The following is a 27815-nucleotide window of genomic DNA, read 5'->3' as shown; positions in this document are numbered from 1 at the left end:
GAATCCTCTCCATGTTATACATACAATTCGTTTAAAGTGAAAGTAAAATTAAAAAGAATCAATTAATTGGTTAAATACATGAAATTGTATAATGAAAACGTTATTTTATGTGCACAAAGAGAATCGGGAAGACTAAATTACAGAAAAAATAAATAAATAAATACGGTAATTAAGATTCTGAAAGCGTGAAAATTTATGCGCGGGATGAATCCATGTTTACGATATGAAAATATAGTCGAGTAGAATTGCCAACCGACTAGACAATTATAGAAGCTAAAGTTTCCTCCCAGATGAAATCAAGCAATGCCAAACTAATGAAACTGAGATCAAGTATAATTATTTTCTTAGACCAATTATCCAAATTTATTACATTAAAATGAAATATGGTCAAGAAAAATAAACAAAATAGCAATATTACATTTTATGAATTAGAACAGCAGCGTTGAGGCAGTGAACATCAAAACTAACCCAAGACCCTTGATCCAGAGGATACTACAGGCATTTGGGGAATTATCCAATGCAGTTTCATGTCTCACATGAACAAATTAAAATAAAGAAAAAGATTTGAGTCATAATTTCCTGTCTACTTTGCCTGGGGGTGAGATGCAATGAACTCGACAGCATGACTGATCGTGCTGATCTTGTCTGCCTCATTATCAGGTATCTCAAACCCAAATTCTTCTTCAAGAGCCATAACAACCTCCACAGTGTCCAAACTATCTAACCCGAGATCTTCTTGAAAATGGGCATTTGGGGTAACCTGCAAAACAGGAAAAACTAAACAGAGTGAAAAACTTACAAGAGAAAGATTCTACATGCAACTAAAATCCATATTACTACGACCCTTCGGTTTTTTTAAGTATCCATATCTGAGCATATACAGATATTGGTACAAGGATATTACCTTCCAAGAAACATACAAATACATTAAAACACTGAGAAAAAAATTCACAACCACATCCAACATTTACACCCAAATCCGAGTAATATAGACCTAAAATTACTACAAGTTGCATTCATAATAACTTGATAATTGATACTGTGTCATCTAAAAATAATAAAGGAAAAGAAATGAGAAAAAAGAATAGCAAGAGTTTGTGTGCCTTTTCCAGGTTCTTCACAGAAGGACAAATCACAAATCAAGAAGGTTATGATGCACCAACAGATGGCACGAATGTTTGAACCAGAAATGCTTCCAACACGCCGAGAAAAGTAAGGATGTGCTGTGACACTTGTCTAATAAAGCGACACAGCAAAAAAACCAATGGCTCCATCATACCACTTCCTTCTTCCTGACCATGCAATCAACAGGAAAGAGGATGGGGAAACATGAAGATGCATATGCAACTAGATGATATCATAACAGAAAATCATGCTGGACACAGGAATGAGGGGTCAGGATTTGAGGAAGAACTGAGAACAGAAGTTGAAAAGGGACTCACAAGTCATTTTTCTTTTTTTCTTTCAATTATTTAAGGATAAGGTAAAACTAAATAAAAAAAATACTAGATTATGGCACTTGAAAGAATATATATAACAAATATATTTATAAAAAATTGATGTTAAGAGTAAATAAAGCTTTAGTTGAAAACAGAGGCTTTTTTAACATACTACTATAGTGTTTTGGGTTCGAATCCCATCAAGTGCATTTTCCTAGATTTCAAATGATTTAAAATGAGAAAAACACCCTCATAATAATGTTTATTATTTTATAAAAGGAAATATTTTTGATAATTGTTTAACTAAGTTCGAATTCAGTTGACGGGTGACACCAACTCAGTCAGCCCTTTAAATGTAGTACTAGGTCTAAGGCACATCGACGCAGGAGCTTTTATTTTTATTATACTATTTTATTATAGCAGTTTTATCTTATAAAATTTATTTTTAGTAGATATATTATAGACCCCTCGGTTATTAAGTATTTTTAGGGTTTAAATCTAGGGATAGAATAAAACTTTATTTGCAAGAAAGCCGAGTAACTTTACTTGCAAGAAAGAAAGCCTAGTATTTTTAGGCCCTAATTCGTTTATTTTTAGGCCTCGGTAGAAATGGTAAGTTAAAAGTTTAAAACTCACACGTTCCAAGTTCAAATCCTATCATAATATTATTTTATTAAAAAACATGAAAAAACAAAAGCACCCTCATAGGTGAAAGGATATTTTAGTAATTTCCCAACTAAATCGGTTCCTGGTTAACTTATGACATCAACTCAGTCAAGAGAAGTATATATAGATAAATAATATTTAGTAAATAGAATTTTTTTATTTTAATATTGATTTAGTAAATAATTATTTATCAAATACGAATTTTACTTGTGAAAGAAGCTTCTTTCAAGCAGTAGATACCCAACAGCCATAATTATCCCTTGTATGCAGTGTCTGACTAGTATGTTACAAAAGCCTCCTTCGCAAGTAGATGTAAAATCGCACTTCTACAACTACAACTAGCATTGAAGTTGATCTAATGCTTATACAAGTCATACTTGTTTGCATATCAATCACGTGCCAGACAACATAAATATTGCAAAAACTTAGACTAACAATCCAACCAAATTTCAATTTGATATCGAATTCACAACCACAACCAACTCCAGCCCACAACAGACCTATTTCATATTCCTCCTCTGAAAGAAACTGAATAACCTATTCATTTAAGCACCCAATTTTTTTATTAGAGAGAAAAAGCAATAGTTAAGCAGTGCCTGACCATACCACCTCAAATTTCATATTTGCAAAATACCAAAGCTTCACATCCACATCAAACGAACCATGCAGAAATCAGCTCTAAAGAAATAAAATCACATTATAAACCAAACAATTTTTTTCATAGTTTCTTATGTACTGGTTTGTTAACTCAGAATACAAGTCAATTTCATATTGATCTTCACTCTTAAAAGACAGAAATTTGAAGGCATCTAACTACAGCTAGAACAGAGACTTATTTTTCGTAGTTCTCAGCTTATCATATCAAAGCAACAAAAATAAAGAAACTTATAGCGAAATAATTGAAGGGTTAGTTTGATTTAGGAGAAATACAACTCCTCTACACCAGACCTCACCAATCATAAATAAAGTAAGTCGAACAATCAAATCAGTATTTATTAAAAAAATTTAAAGAAAATAGCATCGCAAGCTTAAAAGAAGCTATTGGTTAATGAAAAGGAAGAAGGGACTAAATCAATACCCTAATATTATAAGAAAAAATTTAAAGAAGAAGAGTGAATGAAAAAGTAAAACCTTGGATGGATCAATTTTCTGAAAGTTTTTTACTACGGAGACAACGCGATCGGTGACCTCAGATTTGTCGAGGAATGAGCCCATGACGTCATCGGAAAATCGGCGCCGTATGGCGTTGAAGGTGAGAGCACCGTGGCCGTTAGGGATGGGTTTAGGGTTACGAAGCAGGGACAGGGATGTTGCATTCACTCTCAGGTGCTTTAGCACAACTCCTCTCACCGCCGCCATTTCAATAGCTAATAGCCCTTTCTCTTCTACCTGCTGAAAATGTCAAGAAACCTTTTCTTTTCTGTTCGCGCTCCCCCTCAAAGCCCAATTAACTTTGCGAAATTGGAACCTTTAGTAGCTTAGGAAGCTAGTGAAAGTGAAAAATCAATGCGCAATACGACGCCGCATCCTCTTCGTAGAGCTAGTAGGGGAAAAATCACTTTGCTTATATTTTTGGAATAAATCCTAAATTTACTTCCGGCGTAAAAGAAAAATTAACTACTTCAATCGAATAAAGTGAATTTTTTTTATTTAATTGAGTTAATGAGTCATATTTATTATCTTAATTTAATTTAATTTTTTTCGAATCGAGTCAAGTAAAATAAAATTTGAGTCGAGTTAAATTATTCGAGTTAAATTAAAAAATTAAATATGTCAAATTAAAATCTTGTTACAATATAATTAATGTCATGTTAGAGCACATAAATTTGAAACCATATATATTTAAAAACCTTTTTTTAAGAAAGTAGAAGATATTTTAGTATGTTAAACTTAATAATCATTAATTAACTTATTTAGCTTTTAAAATTATTGTTTTAGAAAAATTTTAAAATTTTCACTTTCTTTATATATTTTTATAACTTTTTAAAAATTTATAAACTTTTTAAAATATTAATTTTGGGATTTTATAGATATTTTGAATTTTAAAATTATTTTAAATTATTTTGTAATATTTGTTGAGAGAAACCAATTTGTTTATTTTCAAAATTGATAGGGACCAAAAGGGTATTTACATCAATCTATTATTTGAATTATTTGAGTTATTTGAATTGTAAAATTCAATTCATCTCGAAACTCAAATTACTTATTCGAGTTGACTCGAATAACTCGAAATTCAATTTTTTTTCAATTTTTTTGAATTGAATCAAGTTTTGCTAATCCCTAACTAGCAAAGCTCCAACACATTTGATGGACTATTTTTTTTTAAATCAAGTTTGGATTTTGTTACATGCAGATGACCCAAACAACTAGGTTTGGGAGTAGTATGTACGAAACCCTTCGAAAAAATTTCTTATAGGAACATGTGGAATCCCTTGAAAACACCCTTCATAAGAACCTATTGGATCGCAACTCGTTTGACAACTAAACCCACTTAATTAACCACCATACCAAAGCCTAATTACTACGTCCTATCCAGAGTGACTCAGGGTACATCACAACACCACTTTACCTAGGCTTGTGACACCAAACCTCTTGGCTACTTGCTCTAACACTCGTAGCATGGCTTGCAATATAGCCTCATTCGCAAGCTCTTGTTGACTTTCCTCAACAGTGGGTGCATGTTCCACATTTTTCGCTGCTAGCTCAGGGGTTCACACTTGGTATGCGAATGAGTCGACTTCGGTTCCCTAACTCTGCTCTCTGCGAGCTCTCATTCCTCGAGTTCTAACTCAACGAGTACTCATTTTAAGTTTTATGAACGTCTGTCAATGGAGATAAGTTATCACTTGAATATTTTTTTTAATTGAGGTTGTATTCTTTTAGTTAACACGTATCTCACTATTATAGACTACAGAGTCTAGAGTTTTCAAAGTCTATAGTTTTCACAATCCACAGTCTATAATTTTCACAGTCTATAGTTTCGAATCTAAAGAACACTTACCTCATATCAATATCAAGAGTCACAGATTTTTTTTTTGCAATAATTTTAACACGTGGCATGTTTTTCCCCAAAAACACATTAATGCATGAAGTTTTTCGAAAACACTTTACCTATAGTCTGAGTTTTAAACCGAGCTCTGATATCACCAAATGTAACCCCTCAAACCAGGCCTAGACGTTACGGCTCAATCTAAGCGATTACATAGGCCATAGGTACAGTGAAAACTTGAGTTGAAGTAAATTGGTTTAACCTTTGGAAAAACACATGCTAGTAATTCTCTTAAATACGAGGTTTTTTTTATATAAATTTGAAAGAACTCTTGTTTAATATTTGTAAAACAACTTGATGATCCTTTAATTCAAAGTCCACAAAAGTCCAAATGATAATAAAAAAAATCATAATCATGAAAACCATTTTTCGATAGCATCTCTGATGACCGATTATGAGTCCTAACCGCGAGGATTATCTGAAACACACAAGTAATGTGGGTGAGTTTTAAAAGTCTCAGTGTAAGATCAACATAAATATATTTACATATATATCAAAATATATCAATCAAACATCATAATATTCATGATTTATAACACTGATACTTATGCATGGACATATCGATGCATATTTAAAATGATGCACATTTCATAGAAAGTTTTTACCCATCTTTGCTACACACCACATATTGAGTTCCTCAGAACTCCTTCATCCATAACACTATTTGTGGACAAGCCACCACTTATTTGCAGATAAACTGCCACTAATAACACTTTTGTGGACAAGCCACCACTGATAAATTTTGTGGACAAGCCACCACTGATTTGCAAATATACTGCCAACACGTCCACCTTTCATAAAATTTCACTTATAAACACATGTGAATCACTTTTAACACTTAGGCATGTGGACATGCTTACATAATCACATTTTGCTAGTCATCACTTTAATATATTTAGTCATGTTTGTCACCTTAGATTAGAGATCTCAATATTCACATACTCACATATATATATCACATACTTGAATTAACACATATATCACATAAACCATGCAACAGATGTCATGACAATGAGATTTACACATACATCATTATTATAAAAATAATCACATCATATCATATACCACCAACAAAAAGTAGAATCGATCCCACACCTTTTATCGTAGATCCGATTTGCAACAATCCTTATTAACAATTTCACTTTGATCTAACTCAAAATATGTGTCTAACAAATGAGTAATGTTTATTGATTAGGATCTGTTTGAAAATAATTTATCACTCATAGATGGATTACTAATAGCTTCATCAACACTTATGCCACGGTTTTGGACTCTCAAAAAGATGATTTTCAATGCGAACTTAGGGGTCTCCCCTATATTAACGTTTGGTCCTTCAAAATTGAAAAGAATAGTATGAATATGATAATAAATAAATAATAAAATATAATTGTCTTTATGACCAATATACCAATCGGCCAAGGGATGAAATCACCAAGAGGATGAGTTTACGATTAAAATAACCCATACTTACAACTTGATTAAATCGGGATGGACAATGAATCGAAAGAGGAACGAGATCAGAGAGTGGAGTAAACAAAAAGAATCGTTAAAGCAAAGAGAGAGTGTAAGTTTAATTAATATGATGAACAATAAGAAAAAATAGAGAAAGAAGAAAAGGGAAGAAATTTGGTTACTAACGACGACGAAAATGACGATGGCGGTTTGGCGACGGTCCGATGACGAGGGGGTGGTAGTTCGACGATGAGTGAAGGAAAGAAACTAAAGGGGTTCAGCACAAAGGGAAAGAGTAAGAAAATAAAATTAGAGGAGGAGAGGAACCCATGGCGGCGCGCAACGATGGTCACAATGGCGATCAGTGGCTGCAATGGAAAAATAAAAAGGAGAAAATAGGCGATGCGATAGTGGCTAAAGGTGTAGTTATACATTCTAGACTGACTTGGTGCTCGACCAACCAATCCATTCCCAAAATCAAATTGAACTCGTTGAATGGTAACTCCATCAAATTGGTTGGAAATATTTCACCTTGAACTTCTAATGGATATCATCTATAAATTATATTTAGTACTACAGATTGCCTTAAAGGACTAACCACAAAAATAGCACTGATAGTATCTTCTACCTAATTCCCAATTTACGAGACATAAAGCAGACAACATACGAATGGGTAGAACATATATCTATCGAGGTAAAGTATTGTACAAAATCAATTGTAAAAGTACAAGCAATGACATCACCTGCATCATGATCCTCTCTATGCCTCCCTACATAAACAAAGGCTGGTTGTCTCGCCCCAGTCCGGTTTGCACCTTGTCCTGGTACTCTATGTTCCATATTACCAGTTCTGTTATAACCTTAACCCCTAGGAGGAATTGACCAACCCTCTAATTGTGATTCTAATTCTAATTTGGATTCAGTGCTTGCATCTGCTCATTCATATGAGGACAGTCCTTAATTTGGTGCTGCAATGATCCACATCTCAAACATGCCCCCAATTTTCTCTAACATTTTCCCGGGTGACATCTCCCACAATGAGCACAATTCAAAGTCCTACCTCTAGTACCAATTGTAGCCAAGTTTTGTTATGGTTTGCCTTCCCTAGCTTGTTTCACAGGAAGCGGGTTAGAACCACTAGGGCCAAAATCTCTCTTAACTGGGGTGTTAATCTTATCTCGTTTCTCATGCTCCATACGTTTAACCTCTTCTACAATCTTAACTTTCTATACCAAAGTCTCAAAGACCCTTTTTCTGATGCGGGCGACCTGAATCTTCAGATCATATCGAAGCCCATCCTCGAACCTTACACACTTATCTGGCTTGGTAGCTATCATACCCTATGCATAACGACCCAATCTAAAAAATTCCTCTTCATATTTAAACACTGATAAATCCCCCTACTTTAGCTCAATGAACTCGAGCCTATGAGCTTCCACATATCTAGTGTCTATATGCTTTTTTTGAAATGCGTTATGAAAATACTCCCAGGTTAATCTCTTAGCTTGAGTGCCCGGAACAACCGGTTGCCACAAGCAGTAAGCTTCATCCCTAAGGAGCGAAACAATACCCTTCAGTTTCTATTCGGGGGTACAGTCAATGTCATCTAATATCCTTTCACTAGCCTTCATCCAATACTCGGCTACTGTAGGGGTCGCCCCCAATAACTCCCTTAAATAGCTTAGCTCCATTAGGACGAAGCCTCTCAGTCATAGAATTATGGCCCCTAGTGCTAGTTTGGGCTCCAGCAACCCATTGCATGTAACACCCCAAAATAGGGCCTAGGAGTTTTAGGAATATTTTAGGAATTTAGCCTTAGAGTGTTCGGAATTTCGTAGCATGGTAAACCGGAATTATATTCAACTATCTCATCTTAATTGTTAAATCAATTTTTGAAAATATGCTTTGAAAACCCTTAATTTCAACTTGGGGATTGGATCAATGAAGTGATTTCCAAAACCAAATTTAGCTATATTTGTTGTGATATCTGTTAAAATAAGATGATATGATATAATATGGTGATAGTAAATGACAAATATTTTATTTAAAAAATCTTCTTATGATATATAAATTTATAAAAAATATTTTAAATAAAAATTAATCCGAACATAAAAATATTTAGGTTAAAATGGTTAAAATGAACTTAAATGTCTTAAATTCATTCTTGACATATTTTTAATAATTTTATATTTTATAAAAAATAATTATAAGAAGTACATAAAATAATAGATTAACTCTACATAAAACTTCAAAGAATTAAAAATCATGACAAATAATCTATAAATAGTAAAAATTAAAAATATTTTTAAACATTTCAGTCAAAACTCATGATAACTGATTAAAATCAATAAACTTTTGAAAAAATGAAAAAAAAGTTCAACTAGAATTTCCAAGCAAACCCTACAATTATAGAAGCAAATGAATCATCTATGTATGAAAAATTTTGACTGAGAAAGAGAAGAGATTTGAGCAAAAATGAAGCAAAGTTTATGGATTTATTTAAGATGAAAAATTACTTAGGAAAATCTAAAATATTCTAAAATTTATAAAACACTTGCGATTTTTTCTAAATAGAAGAAAAATATCAAAATATACCAAAAAATGAAAATTTCTAATAATTCCTAAAAATACCCCATTTTTTCTAAAAACATCAAGTTTTTATATTATTATTTTGAAATTAGAAAATTAAAATTACTAAAAAGCTGATTCAAAATTAATCTAGACAGCCTTTTGTCTAGATTCATTTTAGATGTAATTTTTATAAATTATATATATTAAAGAATTTTTATTAATGTTTTCTATGTGCCATAATACGATGTTGGCATATTTTATCATATTATTAATTATTAATGTTACTTTATCATATTCTAAGAGCATTATAGTATGAGTATCAAAATATGTATGAGTGGCGACGTTGACAAAGGACAAATATTAACCCTAATTATAACTATTACGACAAAACATGTAACTTCCTATAAACTTCAGTAATGACGATGGTTATTTTCAGGTGGCCGCACATAGGTCTTTCCAGAAAAAGGGATAACTTGCATTTTAGCCCTTGAACTTAGTCACTTTTCCATGTTAATACTTACAGCACGTTTGGTTCGCTGTATTGGAATAGAGGCGTAATGGAATAGAGACATAATGGAATAGAGGTGTAATGGATTAGAGGTGTAATAGCAAATCAATTGTTTGGTTGAATGTAATAGAATAGAGGCGTAATAGTATTCTTGTGTTTGGTTGAATGTAATAGAGGTGTAATAGCATAATGGAAAAAACTAAAATGACTAGAATACCCTTAGCATAAATTTGTTTTGGTAAATGATTATTGTTATTGTTATTTAAATTTTAATAAGATTATTAATATCAATAATAAATAATTTAATCATATTTAAACATAATTATTATTAAATATATTATAATTAAAATATATAATTTAATAAAATTCTTAATAATTAATATTCTTATATGAATTTACTCAAATCATAATATATGATACTATAAAATATAAATTAACATAATTATTATTAAATATATTATAATTAAAATATAATTTAATAAAATTCTTAATAATTAATATTCTTATATGAATTTACTCAAATCATAATATATGATACTATAAAAGATAAATTAACATAATTATTATTAAATATATTATAATTAAAATATATAATTTAATAAAATTCTTAATAATTAATATTCTTATATGAATTTACTCAAATCATAATATATGATATTATAAAAGATAAATTAACATAATAATTATTAAATATATTATAATTAAAATATATAATTTAATAAAATTCTTAATAATTAATATTCTTATATGAATTTACTCAAATCATAATATATGATACTATAAAATATAAATTAACATAATTATTATTAAATATATTATAATTAAAATATATAATTTAATAAAATTCTTAATAATTAATATTCTTATATGAATTTACTCAAATCATAATATATGATACTATAAAATATAAATTAACATAATAATTATTAAATATATTATAATTAAAATATATAATTTAATAAAATTCTTAATAATTAATATTCTTATATGAATTTACTCAAATCATAATATATGATACTATAAAATATAAATTAACATAATTATTATTAAATATATTATAATTAAAATATATAATTTAATAAAATTCTTAATAATTAATATTCTTATATGAATTTACTCAAATCATAATATATGATACTATAAAATATAAATTAACATAATAATTATTAAATATATTATAATTAAAATATATAATTTAATAAAATTCTTAATAATTAATATTCTTATATGAATTTACTCAAATCATAATATATGATACTATAAAAGATAAATTAACATAATTATTATTAAATATATTATAATTAAAATATATAATTTAATAAAATTCTTAATAATTAATATTCTTATATGAATTTACTCAAATCATAATATATGATACTATAAAAGATAAATTAACACAATTATTATTAAATATATTATAATTAAAATATATAATTTAATAAAATTCTTAATAATTAATATTCTTATATGAATTTACTCAAATCATAATATATGATACTATAAAAGATAAATTAACATAATTATTATTAAATATATTATAATTAAAATATATAATTTAATAAAATTCTTAATAATTAATATTCTTATATGAATTTACTCAAATCATAATATATGATACTATAAAATATAAATTAACATAATTATTATTAAATATTCTTAATAATTAATATTCTTATATGAATTTACTCAAATCATAATATATGATACTATAAAAGATAAATTAACATAATTATTATTAAATATATTATAATTAAAATATATAATTTAATAAAATTCTTAATAATTAATATTCTTATATGAATTTACTCAAATCATAATATATGATACTATAAAAGACACATTAACATAAAAATTATTAAATATATTATAATTAAAATATATAATTTAATAAAATTCTTAATAATTAATATTCTTATATGAATTTACTCGAATCATAATATATGATACTATAAAAGATAATTTGAAATAATTAATATTAAATATATTTTAATTAAAATATATGATTTAATAAAATTTAAAATAATTATAACTAATAAATTATATTATATGAATTTGTATAATTTAAAATAATTATTATTACATATAATTTAATAATAATATATAATTTCATAAAATTCTTGATAATAAATTTTCTTATACAATTTATACAATTTAAAATAATTAATATTAAATATAATTTAATAATGATATATAATTTCATAAAATTCTTAATAATAAAATGTTCTTATATGAATTTACTAAAATCAATATATAACTTGAGAATTATATTCTGCATAGACATAATTAACTTATATTAAGAAAAGGTTAGATGAAAATGAAATTCTACATCATAATCCATATGTTATATAGTTTTACAACATCAAAAAGTTTGAACATTGATTTTTAATGGTGAGAAAGAAATCTTCTGACCCATTCCAATCGGGCAACAGAAGGTAAACTAAAGAAAACGATCATTTGAGTTGGATGATCTGGAATTTTACTCAAAGCATCATACCGCTGATCGTCGGTTAAACCTTCAATTTCTCATAAGGCTGAATATAAATTTGAAGCTTTCTCTTCCATCTTTTGATATTCTTCTGACTTCTGCTGAACTACCACCTCCGAGGCAATACTCCTACTGATTTGATCGCCAACGGCCTTAATGTTTTCGGCCAATAAAGTGGCAGCCTCATCAAATGAAGAAGACATATCACGAGCATCAGATTTCTTCTTTCTCTTGTTTAAAGATGAGGAACCCCCTTGGTCTCTATCTCGTTGCGGCTCCGCAGCAAAAACATCCATGTCATCCAAAGAGATGTCGACTTCAGATCATAGAATGAGTTTCTTTCTTCATCCATACCGTAGTACGTACATCCTCAGATTTATTTCTTCAAGAACATCAGTAATTGTTTGAGCATCTTTCCAGCTTGCTCGATCTCTTGCGTATATGGTAGTAAGTCGGTCGTAGTAAGGAAAGTACGATATCCGAATTGAGTCGCTTCTTTGTGACTCTAAAAATGAGGAAATCATATTAGTCATAAGTTTGGTAAAATAAGATAATAAAGACTTGAAATAATCTTACCTTTAAATAGGAGTCTCAAACCGCATCTTCACAGAACAACGAGTGCTTATGCTCGTCCCAACCAAAACCGCTATTGTTTTGGCCATTAAGCATGTCGAGACGATTGACCACTCCTTTTAGTAACCTAATCCTCGATTCAATATTAGGTTTCGCCTTCAACATTGCATTTGGTAAAACCGTTTGTAGCATTCTTTCCAACTCGTTTAAATAACCGGCTTTGAACCCGGTATCAGCATTAAATGTTCCAACATTGTGCAGGTCCACCATGCAGGAAACCAATGCTGCATCTTCTTCTGGAACCCATTTTCTTTTGCTTCCTCGAGAAGCTTGAGAAGAAGCATTTGATTCTGGAACACCTGACATAATGATCTTAAGAACAAAAAAGAAAACAAATTATATTAATTACTATTTTAATATCATGATTCAAAAGGTGAACACTTTATAAAATTATAATTAAGTTCAATATCACGAATATATATGATTCATACCACAAAAAATTTAAAATTATAACAGATGCTGAATGGGAAGAAATTAAATTATAATTCAACAAGTTTAGTACAATACAAAAATCAATACAAAAGTTTCACAAAAGTTTCACAAACTAATTTCTAGATGTTTGCCATTCATCGAACATTCGGTTGGCTAGTTCCATCCTCCAACTAGTCCAAGCATCCGATGGATGAATATTTGTGATATTCGATTCATCGTCATCTACCACATTACTAGGTAATCCTTCTACCACCTCCGCTTCAATGGGATCAATACTCATACGGGTTCGAATAAAATTATGGAGCAAACAACATGCAATAATAATTCTATTGTGCACCCTTACAGGATAGAACGATGGACTCCTAAGTATTCCCCATCTAAGTTTTAATAAGCCAAAGCATCTTTCAATAACATTACGTGCTGAGGCATGTTTCATATTAAAAAACTCTTGCGGAGAACTTGGCTGATAACCCTGATGCCACTCGTTCAAATGATATCGCTGTCCTCTAAATGGTGCAAGAAATCCTCACAATTTGTGTATCCAAAGATCAACTAGATAATAACAACCTATAAAATAATTTTTTAAATGATTAATTCAAAGACACAAAGTTTGATCTTAATGAATAATTCAAAGTCCTCTAACTATACACTTTACCATGAGGAACTTTTAGTCCATGTCTTCTACTAATGGCATCTCGAAGAACTCGTCCATCGGCAACTGAACCTTCCCAACCAGGAAGAACATAAACAAATTGCATCTCAGGTGTACAAACACCTAGCATATTTGTTGCTATGTCACCTTTTCGCGTTCGATATCTAGGTTTATCAACTGTTGGAACCCTAATCTTGATGTGGGTTCCATCAAGAGCACCTAAGCAATTCTATATCACATGATATAAAACCTTGAGTTAGAATACTAATTTAAATCTAAAAGACCTAAATGTTGTACAAGCTATATATAAAACTCAGTCCAATACCTTAAACCATTTCCACCTTGTGTCAGAAGAATCGGCTGTAATTGGCTCCGGCTTTTTAAATAACACATCTTGTAAGCGTATGACAGCATTTAAAACACTATGAAATGCCATGCTAACAGTTTCCCCAAACCTTCTAAAGTGATGCTTGATAACTCGATTTTTCATGTGATGGGAGATGATATGTAAAAACATTGCTACTTGCTCATCAACAAGCATGAACCTTGACGACTTCAATCCCCCAATCGATTCTAACATCTCACATAGTTTAAAAAAGCAACTCTATTCATCCTAAGTTGTTCAATACAGGTCTCGTCACTAGCATATACAAGCCTTTTCACATAATCCGTTTTGCATAAAAATCTAAGGTATAAGACCTAATCCTTGGTCTATGTAGGCTAAGGCTGGCACCCATTCTAGATAAGAACCAAATCGCAATTCTACAGATTTCCAACCATATTGTCACAGCAATACCAATTCTTTTACGCCTCACACTTTGTGCAATTAAAGGCAGACGAGCCATTACTGCAACATTTAGAAGACACATTATAACAAAACTCACGAATTTAGAACACACGAAGCAAAAAAATATCTATTAAATGATATCGTTGCAACTTTAATTTCATTTCTTTATCAATCACCCAAATAATAATGAAAGATAATATATTTAATTACATTTTAAATATATTAAAATTTAATATAATATGTATAATTGACCTAAAATTAATTGACCTAAAATTAATTGTTGGTATTTGTTAGATTATAACTAAACTCATTATAATTTAAAATTATAAAGCATGTTCAAAGTTTGAACATTGATTAGTTTGAACATTTCATTTCGTATAAATATATTGATTAGTTAATTAAAGCATGTTCAATGTTTGAACATTGATTAGTTTGGACATTTAAATTTAAATTTAAATATAATTTCGTATAATGAAATTGAAGATTTAATAAAGCATGTTCAAAGTTTGATCATTGATTAATTTTGCAATTATGATTGGAAAAGATTTGCAATTATGATTGGAAAAGATTGAAATCTAGTATTGTATTTACATGTACAAATAATTGTGATTTAAGCCCATTATTTGTAGGCATAATGCTCTTTAAGATTGAACATAATTAAACGTTGAACATAATTATTATTATTTGAATAATATCAATTAAAGGTTGAACATAATTATATATTAGTATCAAATTTGTATGTACTCTTTATATGTACTCTTTCACTAATAAATTATATATCAAATTTGTATCACATTGATTTTATGTACGCTTTCACTAATAAATTATATATTAGTAAAAGTTGGTGCATTGGTACACCAATAATTTGAATACATACTACTTTCTTTAAAAAAATATTACCTATTAGTAAAAACATATAACCTATTTTAAATTCAAAAAATTTTCAACTTTAGATTTGAATACATACTACTTTCTTTTAAAAAAAATTTTAATATTTTTTTAATAATCCAGAAAAGAAAAATATCAAATAAAAGATAAAGGTCATAAGACATTGGGGTATGGTTCATTGTTTCTGCAAATGAATAAGGGAAAGAAAAAGTGTGTGTGTGCCATTTCGAGTCATCCACGTACAAATTGGTGATAAAAAAGAACAATAATTATGCAGCAATAACCATAACCATACAAACAAAAGCTACAATGAGCAATACAAACATACAAACAAAACCATACAAAGGAAACAACAAAAGCTTCTACAGCAATACAAACATGCAATCGGGGAAAACATACAAACAAAACCATGAATACCAATGGAAAACTAACTCAGAATGAGCAAATCGGGACGACTGCGATGAAGAAGTGTTGGAACAAAGAACCTGTAATGAGAAAAGGGAAATCGATTAAGTGTTGAGAGACAGCAAAAATCAATAAAGAGGATACTCTTCAATTTTATTCATTTAATAATTCCAACATTAAATCAGTTTTTGGTTCATCATCCAATAACCAAAGCGCTCTCTTTTAGTAACCAAATCCTTTAGATTATTAAATATACCAACTTGGCGACTTTGAATATATATGATTCAAAATCAATATTACAGCAAACATTATGAAAACAAGATAAAAACAAAGGAAATGGGTGATTCCGCAAAATCTATTCAACTAAACAACAAATAAACTGTTAAAGAGTAATTAACGAATTCGATCCTCTTCCGCGTTAAGGCCGTGTGTGAATTCATACATGAAATCTTTGGGATGGAACCAAACAATCAAATTCATATATATTCACATTTGACTTGCAGGGTAGAATTAAAAACGAAGACTATAAAATGTCAACTCTGCATCATAGACTGAGCTCAGCTGTTATATTTTTACGTAATTTTGCTTGCCATACATTAAATGGTCAAACTACATCCATTTCTAACTTCAAAACCAAACATTTACCAACCCTTTAAACCATTTTTTTAAAAAGAAGAGGAATAATGAAGTTTATTTCAATATTATTAACTGATATTTTCAAAATTCATACAAAATAAGCATTTTCAAAGTTAGAAAATAAGTAACAAAAAAATTCAGAATAAGTGACTTGTCGGTATCAAGAAATTAAGATCCAACGCAAAACAGAAAATAAAAAGAATTATAGGCCCTAGGAAGTTTAATACCTAACACACAAGAAAATGCCATTACTCCTTACTCATAAAGAATGATTTATTCCTAGTGATGACAATTGAGAACTCATCACATCGCATGCATCAAAAAATGACAACTTAAAGATCATACCTCAGGTTTCTCCCACATTATGCAGTGACAAATAATTTGAAGATAAAGATCCACGACAATTTAAGACATCAAGATGCTCCAAATTTAAGAATATTAAGTCCTAATCTTCCCAATTTTATGGAGATTAAGCATGCAGTAATTGCACAGTTCATTTTTCAACATTTCCTCTATTTTGCTTCTGTTTACTTTTGCTTGGTGATAATAACCCCAGTCATACGCCCTATCTAATTGAGATATAATATCCTATCAATTGAAGTTGCATCTAGATAATGTAACTGGTACCAACAATCTTCGCTTTTGATAGTTTTTATTGAAGACATTTACAAATTTCAAACAAGGAAAATATGGTCTTCAACACAACATTCCCTGTTAAACCAATCCAAACAGCTATGAATAATCACTATGAAATCAATCATGGTATTACCCAATAAAGAAAAAAATGAGGTGTTCGAATAACATAGATTTTCAATTCCCTTTAAACGGTTCTCCAAACCAATAAAGATTGTACCAATACCTTATCCAGATTATTTACATTCTATCTTAGTTACCATTATTTTATCTAGATTTTAGGTGAGTATCGAATATGAATATGCAAGTATACTCAATTTTCTTTGTTATTTTATATTCTTGAAGATCATATCCTATAGTTATGTCCAAATAAGTATCAAATACTACCAGATCCACTCTCCAACTCCAGCAAACACAATTAATTTATTACTTTGCATGATTCAATGCAGGAGGTGGTTTCCATTCAATATGTCTCAATATGTACAACAACAATAATCCATCAACTATGTATATAAACATTATTGAATCACATTACTAAGAAACTAATAAATAGGAAAATAATGCGGTGTATAGGACGATTTGTAAGATTGCACTTTGTTCTAATATTTCTAATTTTATTACATATATATTAATTTTTCAGATGATTCTTCAATTGAATTTATACAAACAAAGAGAAAGAGAGATCACTGAATCACCGATCACGTAAGGATTCATTTAGAACAAATTGGAAACACGCTGTTATGGAACAAAATAGAAAGCCAGAAGAAAAGCAGAAAAAGAAAGGAGGACAGAAACAGCAGAGAATTCAGAAGAAAATAGAAGAAATAGAGACAGAATAGCAAGGAGGAGGAGAAAGGAAGAAGGGAGACGAAACAGATTTAATTCATCAAAAATGCCTTAAAAAATACATAAAGAGGATTACATTGTCAGAAACAAGATGACATAAGGACAAAGGAATAAAGAGGATTCAAATGAGAAACACAAATAACTATCGTTTGAATCGAACACTACTGAAAGTTAGATAACAAGAAAGCATAAAAACAAACTGATCAACCAATTGATCAACCAAAATCAGCAGCAGCACAATGAAAGCAATGTAATAGGCTAATCGTTCAAGATTCATACCTCAACAAAAACCAAACGCCGAGACCGTAGAGAAAAAAATGAAGCAGTGGATTTCGGGTAAAGAAATGGGAGACCGAGAGAGAGAATCGGTAAAGAAATGGGAGGAGAAATGATGAGGACAGAAAAAGGAGAGGGTGGAGGTCGATTTCGGGTAGGGAGGGAGGGTAAAACAGAGACTTGGGAAGGGAAGCCGGACGTAATGGGTAAGCGTTGATTTGGGAAGGGAATAGAAAAGCTGTGAATTTGGGGATTAAGTCGGTATTGTAATAGGCGCGTAATACCGATTACAACGAACCAAACGCCGGAATAGGTGGGTAATGTAATAGGCGCGTAATCGGGGCGTAATGGATTACCTATTACACTGAACCGAACACGCTCTTAATGTTTTTCTAGTCTCTGTTGGCACATCAACTTTGGAAAAGCGGCCAACTTCAAGTGCTAAAACGTGACTCATCCCTTTCAAAATTTATAAAATTATAAGTTAAACGTAATGATAAAATTATATTTCTGACTCCCTTAAGCGTCAGCAGTTGGACTCGACACTAAGCTTATACATACTTAGCGTGGTATTAACTTTATTTTCACCCACAAACCTTTGCTGACTTATTACATCGGAAGATGCTTTGGAGATAAAACTCATTTCTCATCTTGCAAATTACCTTCAACTATTTTACTCCAACCTACAAAACTCACATCAACATGATTGATAGCAGATTTATCCAACCCTAGATGCAAGAAATTGGTTTGCCAGACAAATATATCCGACCATTGATCAACACAAATATTTACTGTTGGAAAAAGAATTGACCACCTTCCACTATATTTTAAAAGTAATTGGTGCATAAAGATGGAAGACTACAGATAAAAAATAATCTAAATTTCCAGAAGCCACATTAGTTTTTCAAGTTTTATGATATTTTAGGTTCTAAGAGGCAGCACCCGTATCCGCAGCAGGAGCAGCTGCAGCTACTTCAGTTTTCTCTTTTGCAGCTTCCTTCAGTTTCTTCCAATTCTCGTCACTGTCAAGGATTTCTCCCGTCTTTATGAGGTACCGCACTTTTTTCCCGTCATCTAACACTTTATGACCCACCCGGCTCGTCACTTCTTTCTCTTTCGAATACAGCATCACATTTGAGCTGTGAATTGGTGCTTCAATCTGGAAACACCACAATTAAAGCATCAGAAGTGAAAAAGAGATGAACATACATGATGGGAGGCAAGAAAAGGAACCCGGAACTAGTAGTGCAGTGAAATGTACTCCGATCAATTAAAGCATAAGCATTTTTGTTTCCTTTTTGAAGGTAAATAATTGAAGAATATAAATTAAATTGACCTTAATTATCTGTCCTGGTTGATCCTCTCCTCTGCTCTTCATATGCTTCGTCTTCAGGTTTATATCTTTCACTACAATGGTGCTGTTATGCTTGAAGATCTTGCTTATCTCTCCAATCTTGCCCTTATCACGACCCGATATTACTTTGATGGTATCTCCAACCTTAACATGCATTTTATGCAAAACTGGAAGGCTGTTCGGTTTACATTCCTTCCGTTCCCATCGTTTAAGCTGCGACATTCAAGGGCGAAAAAAAACAAGAAATAGAAAATATCAGGGAAAACCAACGCGTGTCAATAATAGTCTTTTCAAAGAGAATGCAGAATTCACAATAAGGCCATAATTTTATAATGCCTGAACTTAATTAAGTAGAGCTTATCAGTTAAGCAAACAACACGGTTACTAGCACAAGTAATTTGAATTAGGCAAATCTAAAATTAAAATCAAAGTATATATCCCTTCTATTCATCAATGAAAGATCTTTCCTATGGAAAGTCCACCATGAAACGGTTTAATTTGCATATTTTATTGCCACAAAAACTCTAAGGTACTTAATCAAAGGCAGCGGCGTGTGTTCCGCTCTAGTGTTTCTATGGTTCATGCTTTTCCATCCTTGCACAGAATTTCGGCTAAAATATGAAAAAGAATTGCGTGATAAAACGGAAGCAGAATACTAACCTTCACTACAATGAGACATGGATTCTCTCTTGGTTTGATCTGCATAGAAAAAAAAAACAGCGAATTATTACCAAAATTTCCAGTACCACATTATCGATGAAACACAGAGTCAAATTCTAGTTTAAGAATAACCAGTGGCCAAAGAGCTTAGCTGTCACAGAAAACAATTTGAACACATGTTACAAATCACAGAGATAATCAACAGAGACCTAATACATGGAAACGACATCTCTAAACAGAGGAAGAACATTCATCAATCTTACAAAGCACAGTTTATAGCAAACTGAACAGTTAAAGACTATTTACCTATCACAAAGAGTTTAAAAAATGCAAATATTGAAAATAATGTATCTACTTTCCCTTGGTTGCAATTGGAGAGACATTCAATAGATTGTGAACTTGCATTGACAGAACATAAATTATCTAAAAAACATAGGCAAGTCTATCACATATTGGATAATCATAGACTTATAGTCATCAATTTCAGTTCTAAAGTTTCAAAGAAACCAATTCAATCTCCTTGTTCAAAACAGAACTGCTTTAAGCAATAATATCTAATTGAGCTCAAATTTACTAAAATACTAAACAAACAGATACCAGTTTATATTATTAAAACAAAGAATCAATCAAAACAGAGAAAATGGAATAATTTAGTAAATTATATATCTTTTATCTGTCAAAAGTTTGGTCCTTGTAACACCAAAAAAATAAAGCAAGTTGCTTTAGACTTGGCCAAAAGAAATCTAAGGAAAAAACTGCAGAAAAGTAAAATTTATGAAATACCATTTCCATATAACCTTCAAAGAACTGAAAAAAACAGGAAAAATGTGTAAATTAGAGAGAAAAAAAAGAGGTGAAAATTTGAGAGGAAAAAACAAAAGAACTTACGTGAAGAGGGGAGAGAGAAGGAGGAATTGAGAGACGTTGGCCCAAGAAGGAGTTTGAGGATAGAGAAAGAGCAGTCATTGAGCTTTGCAACGCAGCCATGGCTGCCATTATTTTTGCCTTATTCAACTGTTACAGTAATTTGAGATGCCGAGAGCTACTATTTTGATGATGACGATAAATATTGTATGTGGAAATTGTGGATAACGAAGCCATAGATAATGTTGGAAACGACAGAGTTTTGGACATGGGTCAAATATGATGGGCTTTGTGGGCTTAAAACTGGAAATAAAAAAAAATCTCAAAGGTTAAAATATGCTCTAAATCCCTATACTTTTCATACATTTAAATTTAATCCTTCTATTTTTTGAATTTAAAAATACAATCTAATTGCTAACACCGTTAAACTTATTTTTTTAAATTCAGGTTCATTATAACATAATTTTTCATTACATGGCTAACAACAAGTGAGTTTTTTATTTCAAAATGTCACGCCATGGAACTCAAATTTGAAGTTTAAAAAGTAGAGAGGATTAAATCTGAACATAAAAATAAAGGGACATAATTTCAAATATACAAAGAGTATAGGGACTTGGTGCATATTTTAACCTTTCCTCAAAATTATAAAATCCAAGATTCTTTTTTTTTTTACATTTGAATTAAATAATTATATCATATGGATTAAACTACAAATGTGAATTATGCATTTTAATTAGTTCTAGTGTGTAATATTAAATATTCTCAGATGATGAAATTTGGCATGTTAATGAATGAAGAAAAATTTAGTGCTTTTGTTTGGATATAAACACTTCAAATAAAATATATATATATTTTCCATGCATGTAAATAATTCTAAGTAGATAATATTAAATTTGCTCAAATGTTTAAGTTTGATTTGCAGGAAAAAACATTATCTATGCTTTCATTTCTGAAGTATTTAATATACAAAATTAGATCAGCAAATGCATGGAGGAAGAGCTATGTTACAACAAATTATAAACAATCCTTTGCCCTAAACAACTCACTCAAAAGAGACCTGAAACACTAAAAACATACCTGCTTTCACGCAAAACGAAGATCAAATCCAAGAAAAATTTAACAAATTAACAAATAGAAGAGCCACTGGTATCAGCTATGTTACATTTCAAAGGTGTCAGCTGCACTGTCCATCGACTCCTCTCTCTGGTGTTCGGTTATTGGGTTCTTTGTTTCTCCTTGCTCTATGTCGACCAAAACCTCATCTGCGGTTGCAGATAGGGACTTCTGATGCTTCTTGCGGTGTCTTGTTTTAAGGATTCGTGTTAGCACTTGCACAATGTCCCTCATGGAAGGTCGTTTTTTGGGAACACGATTCACACATTTATACGCAAGAGCTGCTATTTCGTTGAGTTCTTGCAAGTCAAACTTACCGTCCAATCGTGAATCCACAATTTCCTCCCACCCGACTTTCCCTTCAGTACTCATAGCTGCCTGTTTGTCATTTCACTATCATATTTCAGAACATGGATACAAGCTTAACTTTTAACAAAGCAAAAAGAGAGATCTTACTAGCTCAACATATTCCATGAGACCCTGTAAAGGATTTCTGCCGGCTATGAGTTCAAACAGCAATACCCCGAAGCTGTAGACATCACTTTTCTTAGTAAAGGTCCTTGTGGATATATACTCCGGATCAAGATATCCAAATGTTCCTCGTATGTTTGCTGCATGTTTGTCTACCATCTCTTCTCTTGAAAGACCAAAATCTGCTACCTGCTTATGATGGCATTCCCACAAGATTAAGTCATCTATTTAATAATGTACTTAACTATACCATAGTACACGAGGTCCCTTCGACAAAGGATAATGTTAAAAGGTTTATCCAACCTTAAAGTAAGATGGAATCGTAACAGAATCCACATGCTTCTATTATAGCAATATATAAATATCAATCTACAAGAACTTACCCTGGCTCTCATGGACTGATCCAACAGAATATTGGAAGATTTAATGTCCCGGTGTATTACAGGAGGAGCAGCCTGAAAAGTAAGTACAAATAAATTTATAAATGTTACCAAAAACTTAAAATGCATGCACAAGAGTCTGCAGCTACATGCCTGCAAAGACAGGTCCATTTATAGTCCAAATAATAAAAAATATTACCCCGTCATGAAGATATTCCAAGCCCCTGGCTACATCCAAAGCGATATAAACCCTCAAGTTCCAGCTCAGAGGTTCAAGATTTTCACCTGCACAAAGATGAAATGCTGTTTTTAATAAAAGCAAGTGTATATGAATCAAAATTTCAACGAGCAGGCAGCTATAAAGTTCCTCCTAAACCCTAATTTCTTGATGATTTAGAATACAAAAGCTAATTGTATTCCAATGCAACTTACATACTTATTTTTACCACACCAATTCATTTGCATAATTTAAGTATGTAAAGTGTTATGAGATGTTACAAAATATCTGTTAAGTATTGGATTTCCTGTGATGTTGTATTCGAGTTGGACCTCTTCACCTATTACCAGTAGGTTTTATGTAGGATGCTTAACATTATATTAAAGTCTAGTGTATTTTTTCTTCTTGCCTAACCCCATGTGAGGTTGAGGTCCCCTAGTGAGGTTGTCCACGTAGGCCCTAGTTGAGCTACATATGACAGGTCGTGTTAAGCGGTGATACCCCATATCTATTAAGTACTGGGTTTCCTGGGGTCTTAAATTCAAGATGGGCCCCTTCACCTATAATTAGGTGGTTTTAGGATGGATTCTATACAAAAGGCATCGATGACAGCATGCTATCAGCAAGGTTGGCCAACTCATTGTAGTTTTTTGCTTTTTTAGCATTGACATGACAATCAATGGCTCAATGAACTAGAAACAAAATCAGGCAACATATTACAGAACCAACAGGCAAATTGTGTTGGAAAATATTGAATGCAAATGATCCAGAAAACTTTGTTTTGTAAAAATCTTAACCTAGAGAAGAGCGAGACCAGCTGATATTCAAGTTCATATTACAATATTTCAGCTTTGGCCATTCAACATTATACTAATCTTTCAAATGGATAGTTGACAGTGTACTTACTGTACAAATGAGAAGCCAAGCTGCCTTTACTCATGTACACATAGACAAGCATATGCTGACCCTTTTCTGCACAATATCCAACCAAATTTACAAGGTTTCTGTGATGCAGTCTTCCCAACAACATAACCTGAAATGATATGAGGATGAAACATTAAACAAGCAGGAGTGCGGGAAGGAACAACAAAAAGCACACATGCACATACGGAGAAATGCAATCAGCATATCCATTAGAAAAGGGAAACTGGTAAGTTGGGTGAGACATTGTGCACGATTTTGATTGGATAATCTAGTTTTCCCTGAATTTTGTGTAGCAGATGCTTTTTGTGGAGTTTTTTTCTAGACAATATGACAGTCCAAGCAATCCGTGTTTTAATTACCTCATTGCTTTAGTACAAAGAACATGTAGCTTTCACTTAAGAAGCAAGAAAATGATTCTAAAGTGGCAGTATCATGTAGGAACTAAGAATAATCCTATTAAACTATTGTTTATGTGGAAATGTAACATAGAACAGAAGAATTATGCCATTAAAATATTCCAATGTGAATATCAACTATAGACCTTCCCTACCTCGGTCTGGAACTCTTTCTCCCCTTGCTTAGAATCAGTTGCAAGCACTTTTACTGCAACAGTCTCACCAGTTAACATCTGAGCTTTATAAACAGGACCAAATGCTCCCTGTCCTATTAGTGTTGTAAAATTATAAGTTGCTTTCTGCAAATCCCTGCATGCGTGGCACCATCAACGAATTAGCAAAGAACATAAAGGAAAAAGCTCATGCTATATAAACTCATTCCTACCTCAAACCACCAAACTATACTACAAGGTTGCTATAGCATGAATGGAAGTATTAAGGGCTCAAACACATTCTTAAGTTCAGGCCATAATCTTAGTAAAAAGTATTGAAATGAAAGAAATTCAGTTAGTTTCTGATCAAGAATGCTTACTTTTACTGAAAACAAACAACTTCACAGGTTCCAAAATTGGAATTCCTTGAAAATTCCTATCAAGCTATCTACTTTGGACACAAATACAAGGCATGATGAAACTAATCAAAGTTATTTATGAATGGACCACCAAAGTAACTTCCCACAGCCATTAAATCATTTATCATATCACATGGATAACAAAACAAACTAATTACTAACACATCTTGTCGACTCATGAACACAATACATAAAACTAAAGAAAGAAACATTTTGTTAATGATGCGTAAGTACAATAAGTTTCAAAAGAAACATACTTGTATGAATACTCAGGTATTCCAGACACAGAGACAACATTGCTTCTTCTAAGCCCTTCAAGCCACATAGACATTCCATTTCTCCCAGATTTCACAGGTGACTCAGGACCCATAGTTGAATCGGATAACATGTTACAAGAATCCGCTCCATTAGCCCTAATAGGAATAGTTGCAGCTCTCCTGGAACTGCTGTTCCCTATCTGGGATCTCTTTCTATGATACCTTATACAAAACAGTGCAAAAATAGCTAAAAGCACACCAATCACCACTCCTATAGAAATCCCAATGACCAAACCAGATGATTCCCCTCTCATATCTACTATTTTTTATTATTTGCTATTCAAGCCTCCAGTCCATTGAAACAACTGCAAATACAATTCTAGCGTCAAATCAAGCCAATTCTAAACCATCAACAAAATGACAATAAGAAAAGAAAAAATTAAAAAAAAAAAACTGTAATACAAATCTGAGTCAAATAATGCTAATATTTACTAAAACTAGAAGGTCAAGTTTAGAACTTTCATTTCATGGCATTTATCACAGCAAATGGAATAAAAGTCAAAAGTGATATACATGACAAAAGAACAACTTTTAGTCTTCTATATGAATAGTTTTGTACCAAAACTACTCAAATTCACATAAATGTGAGAAGAAACCGATTGGAAAGAAGCCCAGGAAACAAAATTCAGAAAAGAAAAAAAAATAGAGAGAGAGAAAGAAAGCCAATAATTTTCCTAAAGCTTTGTGATTTGAAAAAAATAATATACTTGATCCGATTAACATTGGTCAGAAACCTATTAATTATTATGGACAAAAAAAACTGAAAATTTCTGCTGATTACATATTTAAAAAAAAAAGAATAACAAAACTGATCTGTATGGTTACTAAGAAAAAAGAGTTTAAGAAGTCCAAAAAAAGTTTCAAGAAAGCAAAGAGCTTTTAAGTAAAACCTAACTCTTTCTTTCACTTTCAGTTTCCAACTTCTATTTCCTAAGCTTTCTCACCAACCAAACAGAGTGCAAAGCAAGAAAGGAAAAGGGAGAAAGAAAAAAAAAACCCAGAAACAGAGAACTTCTAACCCATGAAAGTATGACAAGTGACAACAAGCCCGGAAATTTTGAAAAAAAAAATTCCAGAATCTTTTCCTATAAAAAAAAAGTGAAATTCGATGCGTTGATGAAGAAATAAACCAAAATAAATTAACTTTTAAAGCTACCTTTTCTAGTATACGAAAAAAAAAACATTTCTTCAGTTACATGTTCTCTTTGGAGCAACGAGGGGGGAAACAAATAGAAAAGAAGAGTGAGAGGGGATTTTAAAGAAAGAATATTAGACTTTGAGAACTGAGGAGGAGAGATTTTTCTGAAAGTTGGGAAAAAAACAACACTGGTATTTGTTGGAGAGATTGTTCTTTCTAAAAATTAAGTATATTAATATATAAATAAATAAACGTGACTCGCCGTTTGTATAATAAACGCGGTTATTTTTGGGTTCTTAAACGTGGCCTTTGATGTTCAATTTTACCCTTTCGAGGAAGAAATTGATATTTTGAGCACATTTCTTTTTATACAAGTATATACTCCATCTCTTTCCTTTCATAATTTATGTTTTGATTAATTTCCGGGATTCAAAATTATCATCCCTATCTAATTATATTAGACTTGTATTATTTAAGTTTTTATACAGGCATAATGACCTATTTCACCCTCAAATTTTATAAAACTTATTTTAGTCCTTCATTTCTTCTTTTGTCCTTAAACTTGTATTATTTGTCAAATCACATCAAATTTTATAAAAATTAATTAATTACTTATAACCACGTGGATGCCACGTCATCAAAGTTAACAAACATTAATTTTGTTATCCATTTTGGGGTGATTTGATAAACAGTGCAAGTTTAAGGGTTGAAAGAGAGAAAATTTTAAATAAATGACTAAAATAACTCTTTTTTTTATAAAATTGAAGGTCAAATAAATCATTTTACATTTTCTATATGATCTCGATTTTACACTTGAACGTATACAAAATTAATTTATTTATATGCCATTATTAAATTTTGAATCTTAAATCACGTAAACCACGGGTTTGACTCTATTCTATTGCTTTTTCGTCTATTAATATTCGATGCATATTTAATTGCGATTTTACATTTCAGGCACATTAGAATAGTGATGATGATTATATTAGATATTAAGGAGTAAAAAATTAATGGAGTGGATTAAATGCAAAATTGACCTGTGAATCCCTTATG

General features: G+C 31.1%; 3 protein-coding genes across 4 annotated transcripts; all 3 read right to left on the bottom strand.

Moving 5' to 3' along the window:
• Positions 1-312: 312 nt before the first annotated feature.
• LOC105780046 (acyl carrier protein 2, mitochondrial) lies at positions 313-3569 on the bottom strand. Its single transcript, XM_012604144.2, has 2 exons — positions 3237-3569; positions 313-760 (listed from the first exon to the last, which is right to left on the bottom strand). Exons 1-2 carry the CDS (start codon positions 3462-3464, stop codon positions 584-586), a joined length of 405 nt encoding a protein of 134 aa, XP_012459598.1. The 5' UTR covers positions 3465-3569; the 3' UTR covers positions 313-583.
• A 15576-nt stretch (positions 3570-19145) lies between these two features.
• Positions 19146-21443, bottom strand: LOC105780037 (50S ribosomal protein L24, chloroplastic). Of its 2 annotated transcripts, XM_052631166.1 has the most exons (5): positions 21261-21443; positions 21156-21179; positions 20373-20411; positions 19695-19925; positions 19146-19517 (listed from the first exon to the last, which is right to left on the bottom strand). In XM_052631166.1, exons 1-5 carry the CDS (start codon positions 21366-21368, stop codon positions 19287-19289), a joined length of 633 nt encoding a protein of 210 aa, XP_052487126.1. In that variant the 5' UTR covers positions 21369-21443; the 3' UTR covers positions 19146-19286. The 2 variants fall into 2 exon arrangements, with proteins under 2 accessions (XP_052487126.1, XP_012459575.1); XM_012604121.2 differs by lacking the exon at positions 21156-21179 and having other exon boundaries at positions 21261-21440.
• Positions 21444-22146: 703 nt separating this feature from the next.
• LOC105780030 (calcium/calmodulin-regulated receptor-like kinase 1) lies at positions 22147-26972 on the bottom strand. Its single transcript, XM_012604109.2, has 8 exons — positions 26781-26972; positions 25565-25929; positions 24892-25045; positions 24324-24450; positions 23400-23485; positions 23204-23275; positions 22806-23009; positions 22147-22727 (listed from the first exon to the last, which is right to left on the bottom strand). The coding sequence occupies exons 2-8, from the start codon at positions 25876-25878 to the stop codon at positions 22395-22397; spliced, it is 1290 nt and encodes a 429-aa protein (XP_012459563.1). The 5' UTR covers positions 25879-25929; positions 26781-26972; the 3' UTR covers positions 22147-22394.
• Positions 26973-27815: the final 843 nt, after the last annotated feature.

This window comes from Gossypium raimondii, chromosome 1 (genome assembly GCF_025698545.1).
Source record: "Gossypium raimondii isolate GPD5lz chromosome 1, ASM2569854v1, whole genome shotgun sequence".
Lineage (NCBI taxonomy): Eukaryota > Viridiplantae > Streptophyta > Magnoliopsida > Malvales > Malvaceae > Gossypium > Gossypium raimondii.
The sequence above is the reverse complement of the archived record's forward strand: the minus strand, read 5'-3'. Positions and strand labels throughout refer to the sequence as shown.